At 38.7% G+C, this 25,027-nt stretch overlaps 3 protein-coding genes across 16 annotated transcripts in view; 1 reads left to right on the top strand and 2 right to left on the bottom strand.

Moving 5' to 3' along the window:
• The window catches only part of APOO (apolipoprotein O), a 31,499-nt gene extending 24,828 nt beyond the window's left edge, over positions 1-6,671 (bottom strand). For 2 of the 4 annotated variants that reach the window (XM_080614294.1, XM_080614295.1), the window contains exons 1-2: positions 3,177-3,249; positions 2,182-2,292 (exon numbers count right to left, since the gene is read on the bottom strand). In XM_080614294.1, coding sequence (XP_080470420.1) covers positions 2,182-2,292; positions 3,177-3,215 — 150 coding nt within the window. In that variant the 5' untranslated portion in view covers positions 3,216-3,249. Of the gene's footprint in view, positions 1-2,181; positions 2,293-3,176; positions 3,250-4,110; positions 4,128-6,540 lie in introns of those variants that run through there. The other 2 variants (XM_080614296.1, XM_080614297.1) reach the window with 2 other exon arrangements.
• Positions 6,672-6,715: 44 nt separating this feature from the next.
• LOC308218981 (uncharacterized protein CXorf58) lies at positions 6,716-12,573 on the top strand (the record flags this gene model as incomplete). Its single annotated transcript, XM_080613519.1, has 3 exons — positions 6,716-6,786; positions 7,636-7,723; positions 9,776-12,573. The coding sequence occupies 3 exons, from the start codon at positions 6,716-6,718 to the stop codon at positions 9,998-10,000; spliced, it is 384 nt and encodes a 127-aa protein (XP_080469645.1). The 3' UTR covers positions 10,001-12,573.
• Positions 12,574-12,718: 145 nt separating this feature from the next.
• KLHL15 (kelch like family member 15) overlaps positions 12,719-25,027 on the bottom strand; it is a 33,893-nt gene continuing 21,584 nt past the window's right edge. For 9 of the 11 annotated variants that reach the window (XM_080614289.1, XM_080614288.1, XM_080614282.1 and 6 more), the window contains one exon: positions 17,667-24,520. In XM_080614289.1, coding sequence (XP_080470415.1) covers positions 23,411-24,520 — 1,110 coding nt within the window. In that variant the 3' untranslated portion in view covers positions 17,667-23,410. Of the gene's footprint in view, positions 12,762-17,666; positions 24,521-25,027 lie in introns of those variants that run through there. The other 2 variants (XM_080614284.1, XM_080614283.1) reach the window with 2 other exon arrangements.

Below are 25,027 nucleotides of genomic sequence, written 5' to 3'. Positions count from 1 at the left end.
CCTAATGTTGCAGTCATTAACCACATCAGCAACTGACAGCATTAATAGCACCACAAGGCTAAGCAAATAGGAACTGTGACATCCACCCGAAGACCAATGGGCATCTTCACATAATAAATACTAACCCACCATATTTAGGTTTAGCATAACAACATATTTATTACAATTATCTAAATATATTTAAAATTGTATTGCATTTAAAAATAGACCAAAGTCTATACTGTTGAAGACGAACAGCAAAGTTTAGATCAAAACAAAACTGCTTAAAATTCCTAGCAGTTTATCATAGAATGGTTTATGTTGGAAGAGACCTTAAAGCTCATGGGCAGGGGGACACCTTCCACTAGACCAGATTGCTCAAAGCCCCATCCACAGCTTCTCTGGGCAGCTTGTTCCACCCTAATAGTAAAGATTTTTTTTCCCCAATATCTAATCTAAATCTCCTCTGTCAGTTTAAAGCCATTACCCCTTCTCCTGTCCCTACATGCCCTTATTAAAAGACCCTTTCCAGCTTTTTTGCAGGCCCTCTTTAGGTACTTGAAGGCTGCTATACTGATGTTTAGCTTAAAGAGCTTGTATTTTATACCACATTTAGTAGTTTATTATAAACTGATGTTTACCCATATAGTTGCATCAAAGTGTAGCTAGCTCTTTCCAGGGTAAGTTGGAAAACAACTGTATCTCTGTCACAATTAAAAAAGCTGCTAATCATAACAAAATATATGACAGAGAATTTGTCAAATAATTTCGTAGCTCGTGCAGCTGGATTTCCCATGCTACTTTGAACAACAGGCATTTTAATTCTCATTTCCCTAGGAAATCCGGTCATCCCTGGCAATTACATTCACAATCAGTTTAACTTTGATCCTGTTGCACAACCTAATATCCATGTCTGGCATGAGGACAGAAGCATCAGAGATAAGGAAATTCCCATATATTTTATGAAACTAGACAGCTGACAGAGATCCAAACTAACATAGTCTGTGAATGGTAAGAAAGGCAGCCAAAACTCCAGGGCTTGCACATTCTGCTTTGCTGAAGCTGATGGGCAAGCCAATTATTCAGTACATATGTAACTTGAAACTGTTGATACATTACTGACTCACGCCAGTGGTGGTGTAGGGCACGCGACAGCTCCAGCTAAGCTTACTTCACTGGGGTGAAGCCAAGAGACTGCATCAACTACTGATCCTGTCATATTAGGCCACTGAACTGACCATTCAGACACATACAAAAGACCTGAGTGTACACTCAGTTTCACTGCTCATGTAACAACACTTTAGTTTGAGTTGAAGTACTTAAAGTTTAAAAAAACCTGCAGATTCTCATAGATATAAAGCTGTATTTAGTTACGAACTACAATATTTATTGTATTTTTTAATGTTGGAGGCTGTTAAAAGCCTATGCAACAATGCTGAGCCCACAGTTTGACAGGGTGTTAGAAAGTTCCAGTTGTGATATAGCCAAGATATTTGTAACATCTTAGAGAAATAATAAAGTAACAGGGTTTTATTATCACTACTTATTGTATTTGTTGTTGCTTAGGTCTGAATGCTGTAAAGAAAGAAAACTGCAGGCTACTATATCTGATTAAAAGCACAGCCAGACAAGAATTCTGCCTGAGGGAACCCCCCCCCAAAAAAAAAAAAAAAAAAAAACAACAACAAAGAGAATATTTTTAGAAATAAAACCTTGTGATTTTCAGTTTTACATGAGAACATATATGAAATATTATTAGAATGTGCCAACAGTACTTGTAATAAAAAGATACATGGTGTTACCTGGATAAAAAAAAAAAAAAAAAAAAAAATCCTGTGTGTGGATGTGAAATAAGACCACAAGTAAATCTACAAACATCAAAAGGCAATTTCGGCATGAAGAACAGAAGACTTTAATGTAAGTATCTTTACATTAAAAAAAAAAAGATATGAAAAAATATCTTGCACACAAACAAGCCTGATGCTACCAGAGGGCATGAAATGCAACCCTCAGGTAAAAGAAGCAAAACTATATTGACATCTCTGATACCAAAAACTGAGAAGCTGTTTAAAGACAAGATTACAAAAGGTGAAGGGCTGCACCCAAATGCTTTTATGCATCAAAATACAACATCTTTCAGAACTCCATTGATATTTCCATAGAGATAGAAGAGCACTGGGGCTCTAACCTCCTGGCTCTTACCTCCTCAGTTTTCAGTAACTCCTTTTTGGAAGTCTCTTTCTCTGAAGCAGCAGCATAAACCTGGATAGAGAACAAGCTCAGGCCAACAGGGGTAGCCCCCAGCCGAATTACCTGGAAACGTTACAGGAAGACATGAAAATAATTAAATTCAAACAAAATGGCAACATGTTTGAACACATCCATTTAGACAATGTTTATGTCCCCACATATGGTAATAAGTGATATATTAAGATGCTTAGGAGTTCAGAGAAAGGGAAGTCTGTGGTACACAATCTTAATGCCTTCAGGGCACTCACGTGGTAACACTTAAACTGTTCAAATGGTACGTGTAAAAGCCTAAGGCTATAGGAGACAGCAGATATGAAAGCTAATCTCATCAGTTTTCATCTCACAGAAACATCTTCTGTTTTGTCTCACTTGAAATATGATTTTTATCAGCTTTCTCAGTATAGATACTAACAACATTATATTCATAATTTAAGCAACTTTGTGAATGTCCATAGTTAGAACCCAGAAGTTCAGCATCTAGATTTAAGAAATAAATGAGACTTACACTTGAAACTATCAGAGCGTAATTACTGTTCTCTAGAAATTTTAGAACTGTCTTCTACTTTTCTGTGAAAAAGATGAATTACAGTTCATCGTGACAGATGCTTCACTGGTTTTGAACACAACAGATTCAATCCAGTCACACAACACAGCCAGCATGAGTAAGGCAGATATCATTCTTCCAATATTCAGGGCTTACACTAAATTGTACTTCTTAACAAGACAGACTGTTTTAACTTAAAAACCAAAAGATAAAAATCTTAGCTGTGTAGTGAATCAAGAATGTACAGAAAGCATCTTCCAACACACACACACATCCTTATTAACAGCAGTGTTTAACTCAAGAAACAGCAGTTCAAATGGGTAACCTTTAAATGTCTCATTTCTGTTACTGCTCAGATAAAGCGTGGAGTCACAACAGCCTGTGTTTCGTTGTGTCAGCTTACAGCATGAGTATCCGACATGAGATCTACAGGATACAGCATGAGATCTAACAGCCCATGGCCACCAAAGCGGAGCAGTGTGGCTGTGCTGGTGGCATCAGTTCCCAGAAGTTCTGCTGCTCACCTTGCCCTAGCTCTGGTGGCTGGACACTTCCACCACAAGGCAATTCACCTCGCCAATTTGGCAAAAGATTAATCCTGAAAGAGAAGCAGAGAGCTTTCTGTGGGCTTCGTAATTGAACCCACACATGAAAGAGGCTGACAAGCACCAGAGGAACTGTGTGGCCAGGAAAGAGGGGATGAAAAAGGAGAAGGCAGCAAGCCCTCTTCCTTTTCCGAAATAGTAAGGGTACATTACATTGACCTAGCCGCTTGTGAAACTGAACCCTTGGTCAAACCAATACATCCTTCATGCTGTTATGATGATTACTGACCTATCCACAGGACAATTACTCATAAATTTTGTTTCTGTCCACTGCAGAACTGTTACAAAATAGCTCTGAAGTTATCCAGACTGCATGCTTATTCTGTACAGATCAGCACTTGCAGCTTTAATTTCTTCCACTGCTTTGCAGATGGAATATTTATTAAACATAACCAAGAGACTCCCCAAACTCAAAATTAGACTATACAATTGTCAAAGTTCCTGAAAATGTTCATTTATGTGTAGAGAAACAGCACACAAGAACTAGGTCATAGGGTTGCTTTTCAGAAAGACATAAGGAATCTGATGGATCAGAAGGTACAGAAAAGCTTCTTAAAATTGAAGTTTTTCCTTATTTGAATTTATGGACTCACACCACAATGAAACATCACAATGACAAGATCAGCTGTTTCACAGCAAAGGAAAGACACAAATGATCTTTAATAGTGTTTGCTTACACAAAGACTTTTCACATACTTTCATTACCAAGATAAAAACCTGAACGTCACTAACCATTAATAGCTGTAGAATCTATTTCCTCAATCTTCCCTTTTTTCCCAGTGCAAAACTGAAAAGGCAGAAATCTAAATGCATTTTCATTCTGAAAAATATTTTCAAACAGTGTAAATGGTGCTAGATGTCACCAGCAAAAAAAGTAAATCCAAATGCTTTAAATATTTGAGATATTTACATAAAAGATGCAAACAGCAGAGCTGAAGAACATAAGCACCTTGGTTTCACAAACAAATCAGTGATCACAGAACAACTTAGACCAAACACATCAACTGTTCATACTACCAAAATACTGAAGCACAGACATTTTCCGTAGGTTCCATATTTACATTTTAAACAAAAGAAAAATAACTACTAAAAGTGCAAGATGAATCTCTCCTTAATGTGCTGTTTAAGCTATGCTGCACTGGTCTGCTGCATCAGCTAAGTTAAGGACAGACACAACCATTACAAAAGCACTGTATAAATGCACACACTGAAAGGTTTATTTGGTAGCATGAAAGAGTAATTATTCTGCTTTTCATTTCCAAAATTCTCTTTAGGATCTCATTTCTTAATTCCATCTTAACCATGCATTACTAAACACACTGGTTCAGTAAAACAGCTTGATTGAGTCCGCCCATCTTACAGCTGTGCAGCTGTACCAAAAAAGCAGAGCTGACTTTCCTTTCTCTAAGCAATATTCTGCATTTACTTTAATAAAGATAAGGAATTTATTCTTTTCTCTAGTTGAAGAATTCACCTTCATCTGTAGACATCAGACCACTTGTAAGCAAAATCTGAAAGTTGAAGGGAAAAAGACTATCGTATTTCATCTTCTATTGTATCGCTTCACTGTCTTCCTCAAACTTCTTAACTAAAAAATGCCTCTAGGAAGAAGAAATCCCATATTTGTTGTCAATACAAACAGGGGAATGGAGAGCTAAAGATTAACCAGAACTTGTCTTTTTCCCTCTTGCCTGTGGCTTCTCAGCTCACTTGTTACTGTTACTGTTACCCTGTCAAAACCAGGGAAAGGAAGAACAAAAGGAAAACAAATCCCTAATCATACTTTCGTGAAGGCTGATATTTTTCCTAATGTATAAAGCTGCTTAATTTTTCTCTTTTTCTTTTCTTCCTCCTATCTCTCATCCCCAACTAAAATAACAAAATCCCAGAACCCAGACTCTTAATCCCTCCTGTCCCCTTAAGTACAGTTTTCAAGGACAAGAAGCCTCCTTCCCCTTTTGCTTTAGAGGTAAAAAAACCAGGTTGGCCTGGAACACTGAAATCTGCTTAACCTCAATGGCTGTATAAAAGCAGTAATATTATACTCAGAACCTAAATCCAAAGGTTCACACATAATGCCTTTAATGACAATTCAGTATTGCTTATGGAATTATCAACAACTCTGACATAAAATCCTCACATACAGATTTCAGCAATTGTCCCAACATTAATATATATACATAAAAAATAAGTTGTGGCAGAAGACTGCTCAACATATCAATATATTGGCATATTATCAATATCTGACAAAAAAAAAAAAAAAAAAAAAAAAAAAGAATTAATTCCAAGAATCAAGCATCACCAGTTTCAATTTGACTGAAATATACACCTTGCTTTTACCCTGAGGGGAGATCTGGAGCTGTTCTTATCAGAGACAAAGACTTTTGAGACAACTACCTGACTTAAACCCAGGGCGGCCACCTTACTCCTTTCCACAGATGTAGCTGACAACCCTCATACACTAAAGGTAGACTGAAGCCAGTCACAACTGTACGAATCCAGTAACATTAATTACAGCTCCACGTAGCCATATCCGAGAATGAACTTTAAATAACGAAATGAAGCCTCCATGTGTGCCTCTATGTGCAACAGGGACGGGGTACGCAGTTTTGAAATGTTAGAACGAGACACTGTACAGCTGCCACATGAGTAAATCCAATCCCTTGTGGGAGTTACACACAAAACTCCCGAGGCACGGCTACCGCCTGATAATATGGATTTTAAGACGGTTTTAGATCGAACGCGAAACAATTCGCCAACCGAGCGACCAAAACCCGCCTTAAAACGGGCGGCGGGAGTAACAAGGGTCCCTCCGCGCCGGAGCCCCCCACGCCCCGGATGCCGCCGTAGAGCGAAACCTCCGGCCGCGCTCCCGGGTCGCCCCCTGCCGGCCTCTCCTCGCCTCGCCACTCCAGACAAGGCCGCCTCCAGAGCCACGGCCTGGCGGCACCGCCGCTACCTCACCGCCTCCGCGGCAACCGGCACGTCCCGCCGCAAGACCCCAGGCCGGGGCGCCGCCGAGGCCTGAACGAAGAGGCCGCTGCTTGCCTCCACCGGGGCGTGGCCGGGCCGGGCGGCGGGGAGCCCCGCCTGTGGAGGGGGGCGGCGGAGGAACGGGCGAGGAACAGCAACGGCCTGGAACGGGGGCAACGATTTCCTCACCTTGAACATGGCAGCTCGGAGCGGGCGGTAACCACCAGCCACGTCGCGGGGCTATGACGTCAAAGAAAAGGAGCCCACTGGGGAAGGTGAGACCGCTTGAATGAGACCAGGCAGCCGGCGCGGCCCCGCCCACCGGCGGCGCGGTAACCTGGCAACACTGAGGGGGCGGGGCCACATGGCGCGGGCGGGCCCCGATCTTGAGCGCCGGCAGCGGCTGCGCAGTGGGAAAACAATCGGGATAAAAGTGTAGGGCCGGGTCTAGGGAATGGTGGCTTTTATAAAGGATGTCTTCTATGGAGACAGGTTGAGAGAGTTGGGCTTGTTCAACCTGGAGAAGGCTCTGGGAAGACTTCAGAGCAGCTTCCAGTACCTAAAGGGGGTTACAGGCAACCTGGAGAGCGACTTTTGACAAGGGCATGTAGGGATAGGACAAGGAAGAATAGCTTTAAACTGAGAGAGGGGAGATTTAAATTAGATATTAGGAAAAAATGCTTCCCTGTGAGGGTGCCGAGGCGGTGGCACAGGCTGCCCAGAGAAGCTGTGGCTGCCATATCCGTGGCAATGTTCAAGGCCAGGTCAGATGGGGCTTGGAGGAACCTGGTCTAGTGGAAGGTGTCCCTGCCTGTGGCAGGAGATTGAAACTTCATGAGTTTTAAGGTCCCTTTCAACACAAACCATTCTATGATGTTCAGATATTCAGAAATGTCCCAGTGCCAGCAGAATTCAGATGGGGCTAGAGCATGGAGACCAAGATGGGATTCCCTGCCTTTCTAATCTCAAAAACCCCACTTTAGAAACACCACAACTTTTTTCTGTGTCTCAATGCTACCTGGTTTCTGCAGCTGAGGATGTGGCATCTCCCAGCTCACTGGAGCAAGTTGGACAGGAGCAAGTTTTTACACTTGCATCTGCTGGAAGGGAGGGTGCTATGCCTATCCCCATGCTGTCCAGCTTGTTACGTGGTGGTATTAGAACATCAGAAGTGACAAGTACTAAATCCCTGTCAGATCAAAGAGGCCAAGGCAATACCGCATTTCGATTTAAATCCTGTTCTCACGCTGTCAGTTAATAAACTGCTGCTTTTTTTTTTTCCAGATTTGCTGGTCAGGAATTTCCACCTTTTGTTGTATTTAAGATCTTTCTCAGCACCCAGGGCCAATGCAGCAAATGTGGAAAAAGAACAGTAAATCCATCTAATTAAGTGAATTAATTCATCTTCATGTGTCATAGCTTTCTGATCAGTTACTGGGATCTTTCTTTTTAACATTGTTAAAGATATTTATCCTCATACTTAAATCTTGGTCATGTAACCCCGCATTTCAAATACAAACTAGTACCTTGCTTTTGATGAACAATGTCCATTTTTCAGTATCAGTGAAAAAATTACCCTGAATTAAGCAATACTTGAAAGCATTAGTCTGTATTTTCTGTTCAAATTAACCGTAATGTGTGGAAAATGTGGATTCCATACACTGTGCCATACACTTGACACCCCAGTTCTGCTGGGGGGCCACTCCATCAGCAGTTGGGCTGAAGGGGTGGCTTCAGGCTACCCAACTTCTGAAACCTCACAGCCTTTAGAAACCAAGCCTCTGCTGCCTCGGGATGAACTGGACATAGGCTGCACTGGGGGTTCACCGCACCCGACTTCTGCTTTGAAGTGCACTCTCACCTCCTCCCTAGCACAGGGAAAGAAGCCTACACTCCTGATTTAGACACGTAAGAACACCAAGAAAATAACATGAATCCTCTATTTACGATTTTTTTCAAGTCCCCAAAATATTACAGTAATTTCAAACAGTTAATACTGATTTTAGAATATGAAGCATAGCATGCTATTAGTGCTGGAAAATGTTATAAAAAAGAATTTTTACATAAAAAGTAAAGCACGTGAAGAACACGGTAGCAAACAGTTCATCAGGAAGGGTACTGTAGGAAGACAGACAAGGTATGCACCCTCTTACCATCTTCAATTTTCTTTGCGATGACTTTTTCTATTCCCTCTTAAAGAAAAATCCTACATTTCTTTATTGCAGTCTCTTTATAGACCTGATAGAACCAGCATTAACAGGAACAAGTATTTTCCAGACTAATGGGGATGTTTAACCACTGCATTGCAGAATTGGGCGATGCTTCTCAACAAGCTGGCTGTAAAATCAGCAGACCATCCTTCCTGTTTGCTGGCACAGAGGATTATTGTCAGGATCAATTTGAGATGAAATAAGACGACTTCAGGTTTGTGCCTTTGCTTTTTAAAGCTTTGTTGCATTTTCCTGCTGTATTTCACAGCCAGCAGCTGATGCTTGCAAGTTAATGGAATATCAGAAATACCATGAACAAATGGCACCAGACAAGCTTCAATATCCAAACTACAGGATAACAGATGATAACGATATTTTATGACAGATTTGGTTATGAAGATTCCCTCTCCAGGAAGGAATATTTATATCTAAAATGCACGTGACCGATGGGTGAAGCATGCTAATGGGCCTCTTTCTCCACTGCATTATGCCTTGCACAGTCAGCTGTATCTGTGGAAAACAAGCAATCAGTGCGCAGCAAATAGTTGTAGAAAGCCAATTTTGCAGCATTTTATGGCAGTTTTGTGGGAGAGTGACCACATAGTTTCCAAGCAGTCACATTTTGTGATACATTTTATTCATCCTCAAGGAGTTAGAGAAAGAACATTTTCAAAGCTCAAAATGACAGGAAAGCAATGAGAGGAGTGATGAGGCACTGAGGTGAATAATGCTGCCTGCTCTTGTTGGTTCTCAACCAAAGTGAAGTCCCAGGCTGTGGTTGGAGCCAGTTGTTCCCCAATTTTACAGAGGAGAGATGTAAGAATATTTCAAGTGCATTCTCTTTTTAAGTTTGGTACATGAACAGTAAAGAAAATTCCAATTGTTTATGGACATACAATGGTGCATATATTATAAATATTTTTGTGATTAGTTTATATTTGGTGACTACACAATTATTGATACAATTATGTAATACAGATGTAAATACCTTAAGAACAGATGGTTGGTTTTGGGGTTTTTTAACCAAACAATTTTATCTGCTCCAGCATCTTCAGTGCATTTTTTTTCTTCAATGTAGAAGTTAATCTTTGAAGTGATTGATCTGACTGATTAAAATGAATGGGAAAACCTTTATAGAGAAGAACACCACAAATATATTCACTTTCCTGTAGTTGTATTGTTCTCTTACAGCCTACCAGTAATCTGGTTGAAAGCCCTGTGACTTTGGTGGCAGGCATAATTGCTGGACAAGGTTGCCTCTGCAAAATCTCCCTGGAACAACAATAATACATGCCATAGTGGATTATGCACATTCCAAAACATTGTCAGAAAGGCTTAAAAAGGAGCTGAAGTTTCTGCTGCTGAGGCCATCGCATCAAGAGCTTTGGCATGATCAGCTCCTGGCTGTTCCTAATCTAAGAACCTATACCAAGTTTTAGCTTCATTTTGTATGCCAGTGTTTTTCCTTTCCTTGGTATTTGGCATTTCTACATACTTGTGGAATAAATATTTCCATTAGAGGCAGCTCAGAGAAGCTTGAAAATGTTGCCACAGTTCACAAACTATGTCAGCCTGGGCAGAAATACAGTTTAAGAAACTTGATTTCTAATACTTTGCCTTAATCATTACAGTCTGAGCTTTCACAATGTTGTATTACATTTCTTATTTACAGTTTAGGGGTTTTTTTGTCAGAAAAACAAGAACAGCTCTTTACTAGTAATATAATGACAGTTACTTGCCACACATTTGTAAGTACAGTAGGAAAAAAGGGATTTGTTGCACATTCCTGTTAACACATGAGTTTGTAACATCTGCCCATTAAACATCTGTGCAGTTACCCACTCACACTGATCATTGGAAAACACAATTCTGAAAGGATGGATTATTTTGATGTTCTCCTTCATGATAAACTTGCTGTATATTAAAAAAACAAAAAAAAAACCAAACAATAAAACAAAACCCAACACGTTTTGTCCATGCACCTTTTATTCACTAAAATAAATTAATTTTTAAATACCAGAACTTGCCACTGTGGTTTTGTCAGCTTGTTTGGAATTTATTTTTGAGGTCTTTATAAAATAAACTGCTTTTCTGCCTCTTTGAGGGTTTTGTGTTGTTTTAAGTTAAAAGAATGCTGTTTGGCAGACCTCTCCCAAGTTCTTTTGAAAATATGTAGAAATATACAATAGAAATAATAGAAAATACACAACGACAAGGGCTTGGGAAAACTCAACTTTCAGTTGTTAAGCAGCTTCATCTACCACTGTGAGCCTGCCTTGCTAAATGCTCTGCACAAAGCACAGCTGGAAGTGACATGTTGGGCATGTATATAAAGGTATATAGCTTAACTAGGTTGGTGTCCAAAGCACACAATCCATATCTCATGTTTCCATCACTTTTAGCATGTATTTGTTAAACAGCTAGTTTAACTGGCTTTTAAAGAGTTCATGATGATGAAACTTTCCCAGCGCCTTTATGAAGGAAGTGTAGTTCACATTCATAACAATACTCTTTCTTTCTACTTTATTAACTTTGCAACTCGAAAAAACAAAGAGGGGGAAGGGGTTTGAACAGATTTTTGTATTTCTCAATACTGTTTTATTTGGAGTGAAACTTACCTTCTGCTTTTGCTTTTCATACTTCAGATGGGTCATTTTTCAGAGGTGCTATTTTGGCAGCTATGAGGTCTGAAGTCATACATTCAGAAAACAAACTGAATGTTAAGGACAGATACCTTTGCAGAGCTCTTTGTGCTTTCCCACTGACCTACCTTTAACTGCAGCAAAGGCATTACTGCATTCACATCTGGGATAAACCAGCTGTCTCATCAGCTTTGTCACGTTCTGACAGCATTCAAAATATACTCAGTGCTCTCCACATAAGGATCCTATATTCTAAGACAAGGGACAAGTAGAAAAGAGAAACATATCATGCAAAAACCCCGTGTAATCCAACTACTCATGGTTTTACTTTTGGTATCACCATGGCTAAACACATAAATGTTCCTTACTTAATTCAAATCCTTGACTTCTCACTGCAGCCATCAGTAGCTCTAGGTCCACATTTGTCAACTACCCCTTCCAGCACGGACAAGTGATTTTTCTGTTACCGAGTTGTTGATACTACCAACAGAGGTGTCAGCTAATGTGCAGTGTAGCAATCGCCTTCTAAACCACAGATGTATGCTACCAGTAACAGTGAGAACACTAAACATCTTTTTGATGCTCTTAAGAACCCATCACAACAAAGTGCAACTCCTGTAAAAATTTCAGTTGAGCTGGATACATTTGGAAATTAACTGAGGCTAAAAGGGGAAAGGTGTTGCATCTGTTACTGGAACATCAGATCTTTTTATCTTAAAAATTACTTTCACAGTAATCCTTAATTTCTTAGCAAGATGATGTAAGTATCTTTACCTCATTTGCATATAAGTGTATTGACATCAGTATCTTCCTAAATGCATACGTTAAATGTAGTACCTTATTAACCTGAAGGACAGTTTCTAGGTCTACCAAATAATTTCTAATTAAAGGCATGCATTCCCTTCTTTTACCGTGCTGTCTCTTTAGTAATTAACAGTGCCATGCTGAGCTTACTTTGTTACTTATAACTCACTTTTAGGATTATAATTTTTGAAGGGTTTTCATTTCTATTTTATTTTCTATCAGGACACATGATGTAGCTCTCCAGTGAATGAGAAGTAAAATGTATTACATGCTTACTATATATACATATACCATTACACGCTTATTAGTCTATTACTGAGAGTGATTCATTTTTTTGCTGTTAGGAAATTTCATTTTAATGTTTCTAACAGTATCCATACACACTTGAAAGGATGAGAGGAGTTACAGTGAGGCCCATGGGACTTAACACACACACACACACACACACAGAGATCAGCTGAAGAATGCAGCGTATACTGCTACTTGCCATGTGACATCTCGCATGATACAAGTAATTGAGAAATAGGCAGAGATTTGTGTATTTGAACAGTACAGCCTGCACTTACCTTGTTAGTTAATTCTTGGCTTAAGCCCTGACTTGCTTCCTCATTAAGCCCCTAGGCTGGGTCTTGAAGCCTTACAGGATCCAAGGGACCAGAAGAGCGTAAGATGGCTCTGCAGAGGTTCGTTGCACAGCTTGAACAAGAAGGGAGACAGAATCATGAAGAATCATCCAGTTTTCTTCTTCCTGATGCTGCCATCATCATTTGATGTAATAGGAGAAGAGTGTAAGGGAAAAACCTTTATTATTCTATTTCTAGAAGGCACAGTTTGGTTTCATGGCTTTATGTGTTCAGTCTGGAGTAACTCCCTTTTTGAGAGGGAAAGTCTGTATTTGGCTTTTAAAAATTTCTCTTTTTTAGATCTTCATTTTACTCTTACTGGCCCACTACAGCATCCATGCAGCCAACACATTACTCTTCTGAAGCTCAACATAAGCCAGCAAAAACTAAGAAGGCATATTCAATTGAGAGAAAATGAGAGGTATGAAGCAAAACTGGAAGCACAATGCCCTTTTCAGGATATAATCCTGTGTTTCTGTGGAGAATACTCATTAGCCAGGAAGTCTATTACACTTGCTCTTTGGTACTGTGGCGTACGTTCATGCTGGTTTTGCACCTTTCCATTTCTTTGCCTCACATTCATCAAAAAATATCGTGTCTGGTACCTTCAACTACTGTGGGGGCATTTTCCACAAAGGAATAACACCCAACCTTACAAATGCTTAATCCTATGTGGAAACTCCAGGATATGTTCCAGGAGCCTTTCACAATCACTAATGAAAACTGTTGCTTCCCCCAGTGATCCCTTCCATGTTTAACGGGTGTTATCACCTCTGACTTTTCATAATGTAAAGGTGTTTATGCTTTTGCCCCTACTCCCTACAGAGGAGGAAAGTGGCCGTCACAGTTCATGGTGCAGGAGCTGAAGGGGCACAGGGTAGTAGCACACCAATTGACACCATCTTCACTTTTAGCTGTTTCTTGCTGGCACAGCATTTGAAACTGTCTCTTCAGTCTCATAAATTAGGACAATACAGTGCTGGCACAGGTAAAAACCAATACTTCAGCTTGTTTTGGCAGCTTTATAGATGAGAAAAGTGTCACATTTCTCAAATGTGTCTGAATAGGTTCTTAGTCTTGTTTGTGTGTAACAATGCATAGTATTACACAGGTACAGAAACTGGATGTTACAAATGGGAGCCACTTCGCTGAACATCAACTGATGGCAATTTTCATGAAGTGAAAAGCCTGAGGGAGCAATCTACTGCTGCACAAGAATGGGAATATGAAGCAGGTAAATTGTATGCCTGGTCCCAGGCATTATCTCAAGGATACTGGACCATTTCCATCCACAGCAGACACATAGATCTTCAAAAGTTAAGGCACTAGAAAGCTGCTAACCCTTATAGTCACTTCAACGCATTTTGCCCTGCTTTGAACAAGGCTGCAAATCTGAAAGCACAGCTTCCTACACCAGTTTAACAAGTTTAGCAAAACAGGCATTCATGTAATTAGTTTTTACCACAGGAAAAATAAAACCTCCACACTGCAAAGCTAGGAAAAAATTAAAACTGAGCAACTGCCATCATTTTGTAAGGTTCATAACTTCTGCAGAGTACAGCTGGTTGATTATTTGGGCGTCAGCAATTTTGTACTGAGATGTCTTTGTCTGGAGTATTTAGTTTGTTTAACTCATGTAGAGGTCAGCCTCACTCCCCCTGTTTTCAGAGAATGTTACTGAGCCAAAATCCAGCTCTTTCAGAAACCACTAAAACACTTCCAATATGGTTGCTTACTGGATCAGCTCTCAGCTTCAAGACCATGAGAAGTCATTAAATTAAAAGCTGTATTTCAGCTAATCAGCATCACTTTTTTTTTTTTTTTTTCCCCTGAGTTCATAATTCTTTTCAGTATTTTGAATAATCTGTCAGGAAAAACAGTGAAGGAAAAAAACCTAACACTTAACAGTAACTCTTCCTAATTGCAATAAAGAAATTGAGAATCAGGAGATAAATACACATAAAAAAGAAGGTTTTGCACTCTTAAATGTCTTCTTCTGAAAATCTAATGTTTTAGGTTTCCTTAAACAGTGTTCAAGGCCAGGTTGGTCAGGGCCCTAGGTGACATGGTCTAGTGTAAGGCATCCCTACCCATGGCAGGGTGTTGGAACTAGATGATATTAAGGTCCTTTCTAACCCAAACCATTCAGTGATTCATTGCAAGAATAAACTCTTGGTATCAAGCTGCCAGCTATGTTAGAATAAAAAAAAAATTAAATAAATGAAATTCTTTCAGAACTACTTGTTAAGAGCCAGAGGAAGAAGAAAGATGTGTGACATCAGGCAAATCACATAGAACATCCTCAGCCAACCAAGGACACCCAAGTGACTAAGTCTCCATCCTGGGAATAAGTTAGCCAAGAGGGCTTTCAGAGAGGTGCAAGATGACAGCAGAGCAATTTCTTGCTTTTCAGGAGTGAAAATGAAGGCTGTCACTACATCAAGATAGGGGAAAATGCTTAGGCCATGCCTTACATTGACACCAGTGTCATCACCACAAGCACAATCCCATGCATTTTTTATGTCTTCAGTAATCCGGGGAGGTAATCACAAGAGGAATACACCTTGGAATTGAGACTGTGGAAGTTAAACATGGGGGAAATACTTGTTTTTAGTCAGTATAATGCAATTCTTTTGACAGGGAAGGGCTGGTAAAGTCAGAAAGTCTCATGAGTAGTACTGAAACACATATAAACAGACCATAATATGCACGATTCACTATAGGAGGGAAAAATTCCCACACAGCAAAAAAATGGCTGGTGTCAATTCAAACTTGTGAGATGAGCCACATGATAACAACAAAAAAAAAAAAGGAACAAACCAATGCTTAGGACACACTGAAATGGGTGTGGGAAAGGAGGCTGCCAGCCTGGGCTAAAGACAGATCTGCCTGGTAAAATCAGTGTGATAAAAACTCCTAACCATTAAAGCCATCCATCTCATTAGAAAACAAGTGAGTTTTCAGTACCACTTACTGAGCAACGTTTATCCACAGTACAGAGTGACAACGCAATACCAAGAGCAACATTGCCAGGAGACGCATCTGACAGACAACAGTTACATGGCAAAAAGTATTTTAGTTCTACAAGTCCTACAATCTAGGAGGCTTGGCACTCAGCATGTGACACTTCATCCTAGCATTCACTCCAATGGACAGATGAGTGAAGAAGAGTCACTGGGTACTTAAACAGAGATAATGATGCAGTTTATTTTTGCCTGTAAACATCACCTAAAGCACCTGTCACAGTGCGACTAAAGCATCAACTGTAAAAGTGGAAATTTTAATGTCAACAAAAATTAAAGTTGTCTTTACGCACAGACCTCTTTCTTTACACACAGACCTTTACCCTCTCTTTTGAAAGAACGACAGTTTTGCACATGCCAAGAAAGTTGCCTCGGACAAAGCAGCACTCTGATTAAACAATGACATTGAAACATCAGAAAGAGTTGGCAAGGCTGAAGGTTGGGTGGGGGAGGATCACATGTCTGAAAGTATGGCATGAACCCAAAAGGTACAGAATGAAGACAAAATCTGTGCAATACTCAAACCAACTGTTTTCCTTTACATATTATGAAGCTGATGGAATCAGAGGAAAAACAAAACAAAAATCACCAAACCCAAACCCCCCCAAACCCAATCTACCCAATCTGTAACAAAGGGAGAACATCTACTGAAACAAAGAATTTCAAGTCAACAAGGGTGGATAACTTACAGGAAAGAATCTGGAAAGAATTAACTGAAAAAAAAAATAAATAAAAGTCCTTTGTCAAACTAACATTAATTTCACATCACACAAAACAAATGAAAACAGATGACTGAACTACTGCCAAAAAATAAGGCCACATATTCCAAAAAAAGTGAAAAATTTGGTATGAGCAACTATGAACCATAATGTGAGAACTCTCCTTAGTGAAATAATGGAACTACTACTGGAAATTCCTAATCAGCTACGGAGGCTGGCCAGTGTAGCATTGTGGAAGAAAGGTAGTGCCAAAAATACAACCCAGCTCACAGAAAAGTGAAATTAAAAAGGTAAACAAAAATAATTGTAAATAACATTCACAGCATGAAAAGACTCATGTCATCTCTTTCACTGGACCCTTCTAACACATTTTGTTTCCTTTTGAACCAAAAACTGGTGACACGTCACAGTTAAGAGGCCCTTCCTCCCATGACACATTCTACTGAGACCAGCACAAATTCATTCGCAGCATTCACCCACTGAACAGTACTACTGTAGGATGAAGTCAAGTTACCAAAGAGGAAGGGCGTAAAAGCTACTTTATGCAAATAAAGTTTTAAGTCATTTGGAGTATTAGAATACAATTGAAATGCTATTTTAGAACTCAGGACTTTGGTCTGACAGCAAGAGAGTGGCCAAAAAACAGTGGCAGAGGAAAGTGTGGCAAGGGACTGACAAGGAAGACTTCCATGAGGCTCAGAAAATGAGATCATAACTTCCTATTTTATCTGCTTCCCCCACCCACTTCTTGGTATTGAATGTTGTTCTAATCTGACACTTCAATCCTGAAATGAAGTTCCCCCTTCCTGTTATGGGAAACAATAGGCAGTACAACTTGGAACTTCTGACACTCTGAGGTCCACGCAAGGCGTCTCAGAGCCCTCAATTCCATGCACTTGACAGCGGGGAGCAGTCTCTTCTCCTGGCTCCTGGCTAACACCAAAGGCTGGCTTTGGCTTTCAGTCTTACAGTTCAAATTTATTCCTTGACACCCAGATATAAACAGAACAATGAAGTCAACTCCAAACATTATTTCAAGCTTGAAATGCAGAGTAGACACATGAAGGCAGTACAGTAATTAAAACTGGGAAGATTGTACAATACAGCCAAAGATATAGGCTTGATGCTATATAAGGACATCCAACTTTTCCTGTGGATAACTTTAACATAACACTATGAATTATAGTGACACAACATTTTTGAAGAGTTACTTAACTGAGTAAACGCTGAAGTTCTGCAGAAAGTAATCCAGGCCCACTACACTTTCAGTATTATAAAAGCTTACACGAGTGTGTTTAAAGATTAAAAATATTTTATTTACACTTTCCTTTATACACATTTTATACAGTTTTCAGTTTGAAACCCGAACAGAGCGTATAAGCAAGTCTGAGCATACTGTATCCACAGCTAGGGAAAATTACTTTCTGCCAAGAAAAGACAAGAAAAGGCTTTAAAACAGTTAAAAAGAGGCAATTCTTAAATTATTCAGAGAAGTTTATAGCATCCCTGGGGTAATCATTAGACAGTTAATCCAAATGTACATATGAGGTCATATATATACTTTTAATTTTCTATAGGAAAAGTATTTCCAATTGCTAAACACACACAGAGTACAGTTTGAAAATAACTTTTCCCATTAACTTATCAAATACATTCTTTTCAATACAAACAATCTGATATTGTACACTGGACTCATGTGGGATACTATAGCGGAATTGCAATCTCCAGCATATAATAATTTATTTTAAAAAGATCTACAAAAATAACAATATATAGGGAAAAATATTCAAAATAAAAACACAGCTCACTCTTCCCTTCACCTGTTCCCAGAACTGACATAAAAGTTAGGTGGGTCCCACTGAGGTAATAAAAGCCCCCTAAGAATAGCTAACTTTACAGTCCTATGTAACACTTTATTTTCTAGACTCACAGTAAGGTTTTCTACCAGAGCCATAAATAAAAACTACCATCTGCAAATAGAAGTGGTTTTCCCTCAGCCACCAACTTAGTATTACTCCAAAGGTACTTGAAATTGAGCTTTGAAAGTTATTTTAAAAAGACGATATAAACATTATTTGAAATTTGGGAAGTGAAAAAAAAAACCAGCAAAACACAACAAACCCATAGCAGAGGGAAATCCAGGAAAGCTGTGCTCAAAACAAGTCAGTTTTCCTGCCACCTGCTACATACAGCTATGTTTTATGAAATTTACCCACATAAACTGGAACTTTAAACTTATTCACCAACTTTCAAAAATAGAATACAGATGCAAAAGTAGTCATTAGTATTCATTTTAAGCAGCTGCAGATTGGTTTACAAAGGTTAAATCTGAAAACGTTAGCTACAGGACACCGGCAAGCTTTGTTTTAAATAGAAAACGTTTTCCAGTTACGTTCTTTCCCACTTTCTTTCAGCAAGCCCTGCCACACATGATGGACCATGCCCAGTCAAGTAACTTCACCAGCTATACATTTATTAATGGAAGAAGAGCAGGACAGATGTTTTCTTGGATGCCCCCGGCCCCATAAACACTTAAGCACAGGTTTAGTAACATTCGCACTTTTAAGTTTTCTTGTAAGTACCTTACAGTTTTCTGTTCTCTTTGTATTGGACTGTTCACATATGTGAAGTACACATCTGAAGTGTTAAAAGAATCAGGGGAACAATTCACTATTTAATTTTTTTAAAGGAAAAATAGATTTAAAAGGCAAAATACCTCTACAAATGTGACTACTTCTAAAAAGACTCTGTTATATAAATGCTGACACAGCTTGAAGTTCACTTTTAAAAAGCTGTTGGCATCTCCCCATAATGGTTTTGCAGAAGAATGGACATAATGAGTTAAGCAGTATTTGTCTTTTTTAACTGATTTGAATTTGTACCTGCTGAATTTTATCCTTTGCTTCCTGAGCATCAAGTGAAACTTCATTCCTGACGCAAGTAGTTTTCATATTATCAGCACAAAAAGACATATCAACATATCACTTGCATCTATAAGGCAGGAGGTCCTGAAGAAAAAATGGCTGCAAATCTCAGAAACCAGAGAAATATTACAGTTACAAACCCTTACAGCTAGTTGTAACAGGACTGCTATCATATTGCAGGAAGTAGGGCATCCACACTTTTCAAAATAAAGTAACATACTAAAGCAGCGTATCACATGCTACCACTCGCTCCCCTTGCTAGCAGTGCTTTCTGAAACAGCAGTCTTTGTAAAATCAAGTACTGCCTTCCTCCAGCTGAATCAATGGGGAAAAAAAAAATCACAAGGGGTTTTTTGCCACCTAGTACCTCCCACTAATACCAACACTTTGAGAGGAAAAATGAGCTATTTTTGAATTCTGACCAAGATTATCTGCCTCCGAAGAGCAGATAGAGCAGTATGTGGAATGGGAACTGACAGTGTCCAACCCCTTTATAGGAGCACTATGTTTTTCATCCATTCTTGCTCATTTGAAAACAAAATATTCCCTGGAGCTGGTTACTAAATTAGAATTGGAAGCTGACACATTTTTGCTGTAAATATTAAAAACAAACAAACAAGAAAACCCACCCCAAACTTAAAGTATAACCCACTATGTCCACCTTTTTATGAAAAGGCAAGTATATTTGCTGTTTCAAAACAGGTCATGTGTTAAATATTAAATATGTGGGGATTAGATTTGCCAGTATGCCATTATGATTGGGGTAGGAACAGAAGAACCCTCCCCAACTTATATAATCAAGAATCGTAACTTACCTTTTCCTCAATAAAGGAGAGGCATTTAAATGTTTTAAAAAACCATTGTAACCTGATCATAATGATCAAAATATGATAAGTAACAGGCAACTCTTATTAGCCAGCTTACTTGTATTTTTATTTAAACACTGAATTATCTGGAGCTAAATACTAAAAGTAAACACAAACAGAAACTTTATGTTAAAAAAAAAAAAAATCCCTCTGATATATAAAGTAATAAAACTGCCTCAAAAGTTCCACTGCCATGGAAAAGAGAATGTAAGCTAATTTCTGTTTCATGTTTGAAACAATAAAAGCATGGTAAAAATGTAAATTAAAAAATTCTCTCATACCCCCACAAATTCTAAACCAAAGAAAATTCCTAGCATTCCTATTGCTGGAAGGATTACAGCCAGCTTCTCAATGGCGACACATCTTCAGGGAAGCTGAAATCAAGAGTTCCAAGTTAGAATTTCACAGAATAATTACTATTACAATTCTGAATAAGATCTTTCAGAGCTGAGCGCCTGAAGATAAATATGAACTTAAAACCAGAGCACCTCAAAATGACCTGGTTCTTCACGTTTCAAGTCTCAGTACTCACCAATGACTTCAGTGCCAGTTGCTTAGCACACAGAACTTCAGAAGGTGCTTAAGTGCAGACTCAAAATGATAACTTAATACACCCCCATCCTTACCATTATTTTTAATAAAGTCTTGGCCATGTCTCTCTACTACACCTGAATCATGGAAGACCAGATATTCAGAACCATGTCCACTCCCCAGACTGGCCCTAGATAAAAGTGAAGTACTCCATACTATACACAACATGCCCATGAAAGCCTACACAGGCAGGATTAGCTTTTGCTGCTTCATAAAACTTATTGAGAAATGAGCTGGTGACAAAGAGAATAAAAACAATTTTAAAACCTTGTTTTTATCCTTGTGCCCCAATATTCCATAAACTATGTACAGTAGAACATTTTCACTTGCACACAGCCAGCACCTACTGGAGTCAGTTCATCTCTGCATCCATGCAGGTGATGAACACACAAAGTCTCACAATGAAACTGAGGTTTTTGTGTAAGCCACACTGGCTTTAAGTTAAGCTATTAAAGTAAGAAAGTAAAATAGATTTCTAATTCAGTAAACTGAAATTTGATTAAAAGAGACTTAACTGCAAACTAGTCTGAGTCAGAAGGCTGAATATCAGTATTTGGTCCAGCCACTAGTGAATCAAACTATGATGGCATACATTCTCTCTTGCTGTTAAAACATACTGAAAGAACATACTGTATCAATAAATCATTTCTAATTAAAATAAAAAAAATAAATCAAGAATTATCTGTCAACTTGTCATATAGCTCCAAATCCTCACATCTAAACCCAGAACATAATTACTACAAAAATATCAAAGTACAAGAATGAAGAATTTTACATGTTGTTTTAACACCTATTGACTATTTCAAACTTAGTTTAGGCAGGTAGGTGTTATATTTACCATAAGAAATATAGGGTGATTTTGGTCCCTTTGTAAGTGCATTCTTTTGAACCCCCTGAGTACTGTACATTCCTTTTCTACAGTGATTTCTGACTGGAAGATGCTGAGTAAAGTGGTCTTCATCGCTGCATATAAAGTAAAGTCTATTGCTTCACGTGAAACACAGTGGCATCAGATTTCACAACATATGCAGGTGCGTGTTTCAGCATCATTTTGTCCCTACACACATGAACTAAGTGCTCAAGTTAGTTGAACTTCTCCAAATCTTTCCTTTAAGAATCTAGAAGTGGCTAACTTCACATAATTTAAAATAAACAGAATGTAATTACAGTTAATTCTTACCATTCTACAGTCAGTAATATCTGCAAGTTGACAAAAATAAAGGAGTTATTCAAAGCCCTCCTGGGTGGACCACACATCTTGATTCAGGCACTCTGAGGTCAGTAGCTATAGCTATGTAGGTTTTTTTGTAAAAGAAACAGAAATGGTACTAACCATCCAACCACCTAACTCCACATTTTCAAAACACAGTAGTTCATAGCCATTAATAATTATTAAAAAAAGAAAAAAATTATACCACTTCAATAGTACAAAGTATTCCTATTGAAGTATGACTACAAGCAAAGCACTGAGAATAAACTGTAGTATATCCAGTTCTGAAAACAACTGTGGGTAGAAGCAGCGTGGAGCATTTGCTTATCGACCTTTCCCATTTTCATAAAAAAAAGAAAACTGGGCGGCACATTGAAACATAAAAGAAACTCAGGTAAGATGTGTTTTCTTTTCAAAAAATAATTTATAAAATAGCAAATTACTGACAGTTCATTACGAGCATTGAGTTTAAAGTTACTGAGTCAATCAGTACATACTAAAGACAAGATACTTTGAAACCAAATGAGGCCTCCGGTTACTTAAGAAATTTGAATTATTAAGCTCATTAAAGGATAGAACTATACCTTAAATACAACAATATGGCAGAATCTGTGCACTAATTAAAATATAATATTGTAACTGCACATAAAAGGATGTATTTATATATGGTTTTTACAGTGTATGCATATGTGTGTATATATTCTTTACTCACCAACAAACATAATGCAGACAATAGAAGGCAGCATAGAAATAGTGGTATGAATATAAAAATGCTTTGTTTTCAATTTAGTAGAAAATGTGTAATTTGAATGTTGGCAGACTTACTGGTATTTCTATACAAAACCAGGAAAAAGGTCATGCAAAGAGTCTGAGGTTATTCTTCAACATATATAAGGGAAAACAGAAACACCTAACAGATTTGAGAATACTCTGCAATTCATGGGAAAAGCATCCAGAAGACAACATAAAAATATAGAAATGGTTTAGTTTTGCTATTTTATACTTGGTTGTACCCTAGTACAGATGAGTTTTATTTTGAGGCTCAATAAAATTAAAATAAAGCCTTTCTCCTCTTTCTTCCACAAATATTTTGTTAAATTCAACTGATTTCAGAAGCATAATGGTGTAATGGCCATTTAAAAAACGAATAATAAGAAGAAAGTCTTATGGATATGTTACAAAAAAAAATAAGCACACTCAAAAATATATTTTTCTTTCCCCTACTTACAATTATGTTTGTTAAAAAAACCAAAGCTTTTACAACATCAGACCAACTATCAGCCGTTCTAATAAACTTGGTAAGTAAACTCCCTGTACATCCTAAATGCTCTTAAGCATTTAGCAGTTCTTATACACAAGGCAATGTCTCTGATGGAATTCAACTGGTTTGTATTTTTTGACAAATTAGGTACAGCCTTTTGTATTTGACTGGGTTGTTCTTTCTGGTTTAGCTGCAACGTCTAACATGCTCCAACACATATTCAGGAAAGTGCAAGCTGCAGACTTGTAAGCCATCCAGCTTGCACGGCATCCTTGGATATTCATCTTCTTTCCATTTGTTTTCCTCTGGATCAAAGGTGAGAATCGAATCACTGTAATGACCATTGTAACAAAGGCCTCCAAGAACCATTATCTGTTTGTCCAGCACAGCTACACCATGACCACTCCTACCGATTGGCATAGAAGCCAATATAGTCCACTGATCAGTATCTGGGTCATAGACCTCTGTGGAAGGACATCCTTGAGATTCAAAGGAGGCCCTCAGGATCACGCAGACACCACCAAAGACATAAAGCTTACCATTATAAGAAATCATTTTGTGAAAGCATCTTGCATAATTCATTTTGCATTTGTTCTCCCAACAGTTGGTGACCACTTGAGTTCTTCTTGTCCGCTGCTCTACTGTCCCTTCTTTACTAGGATCAAACACACACACTTGCTTAGACGTTGAAGATGATGTAATTCCACCAGTGATATACAACTTGTTACCAAGAACAGTCCCTTCATGTCCGTATTTATTGACTGGATAGGGATCCACAAATTCCCATTTATCTTCAGTAATATCATACCGTTCTGTTGAGTAAAAGGTTTCATCCCTGGTTCTCCCAGCCACTGCATAAACATACCTCCCAATAACTCCAACAGCAAACTCAGAACGTGGAACGGACATGTCTGCCATTCGTAACCAAGTGTTCTGTCTTGGGTCATATCTAAACACTTTGGACGAAGCATGAAACTCGCCATCTGGCCCCAGTTCTTCCCCACCTAACAGGAACACAAAGTTATTCACAATGGCAAGGCAGTCTGGTCGTAAAGGTACTTGAGGACCCTCTAGTTCCCACCAGACCCTTGGTTTGTGCAAGAGAAGAATTTTACTGTTTACCATACTGTGTCCTATCATTCCTCTAAATACTGCAGTCTGGGGTTTGGCAGAACGTATTTTGTTCGATTTCATTTCCATCAAAGGCTGTTGGTGAACGCTATGAAAGTAATTCATGGCTTGGTCAACCTCATGTCGCAGCTGCCGGGAGTATCGATAAAACTCTGATGTTTTTACCTATGAATACATTTAAAAGACATTAAAATTCTGACCAAAACAAACAATCCAGAAAACCTAAATGACTGTGTGTCATTAGAAGATTATTTTACTTAGTTTCATTCAGGCAACCTTGAGAGTAATTGTATTTGTGCATGAAAGCTTAAGCTAATGTACTGTTATTCAAAATCCAGAAAGCAATTTAGTGATTAACAGCAATGACTAACATTTTCAGCAGAATACTCACACGCAGAATTTAAGGTGGAATTAGGCACAACTGAAATCCTCAAGCCTAAAAATCATTATTCATTCTTTTCCAAAGAGCCTCTGTTCATCTTCTGCTTAATCCACGAAGCACCTAAATGAAGAATGAACTATTCTTTTGGTGTTGAAAATCATTCTATGAACCCATTCTGCATTTACCAGGGTCTATCATTGTTAAGCTTTTGCTGAACTCTCGCAACCAAGCCCAAGCAGGTACGCCTGAATGGTAGGCTCTGCTCACAGGGCTATTTAACTGGGGTGGGA

The sequence above is a fragment of the Psittacula echo genome (assembly GCF_963264785.1).
Source record: "Psittacula echo genome assembly, chromosome: 3".
Taxonomy (NCBI): Eukaryota; Metazoa; Chordata; class Aves; order Psittaciformes; family Psittacidae; genus Psittacula; species Psittacula echo.
This window is presented reverse-complemented; position numbering and strand designations above follow the sequence as displayed.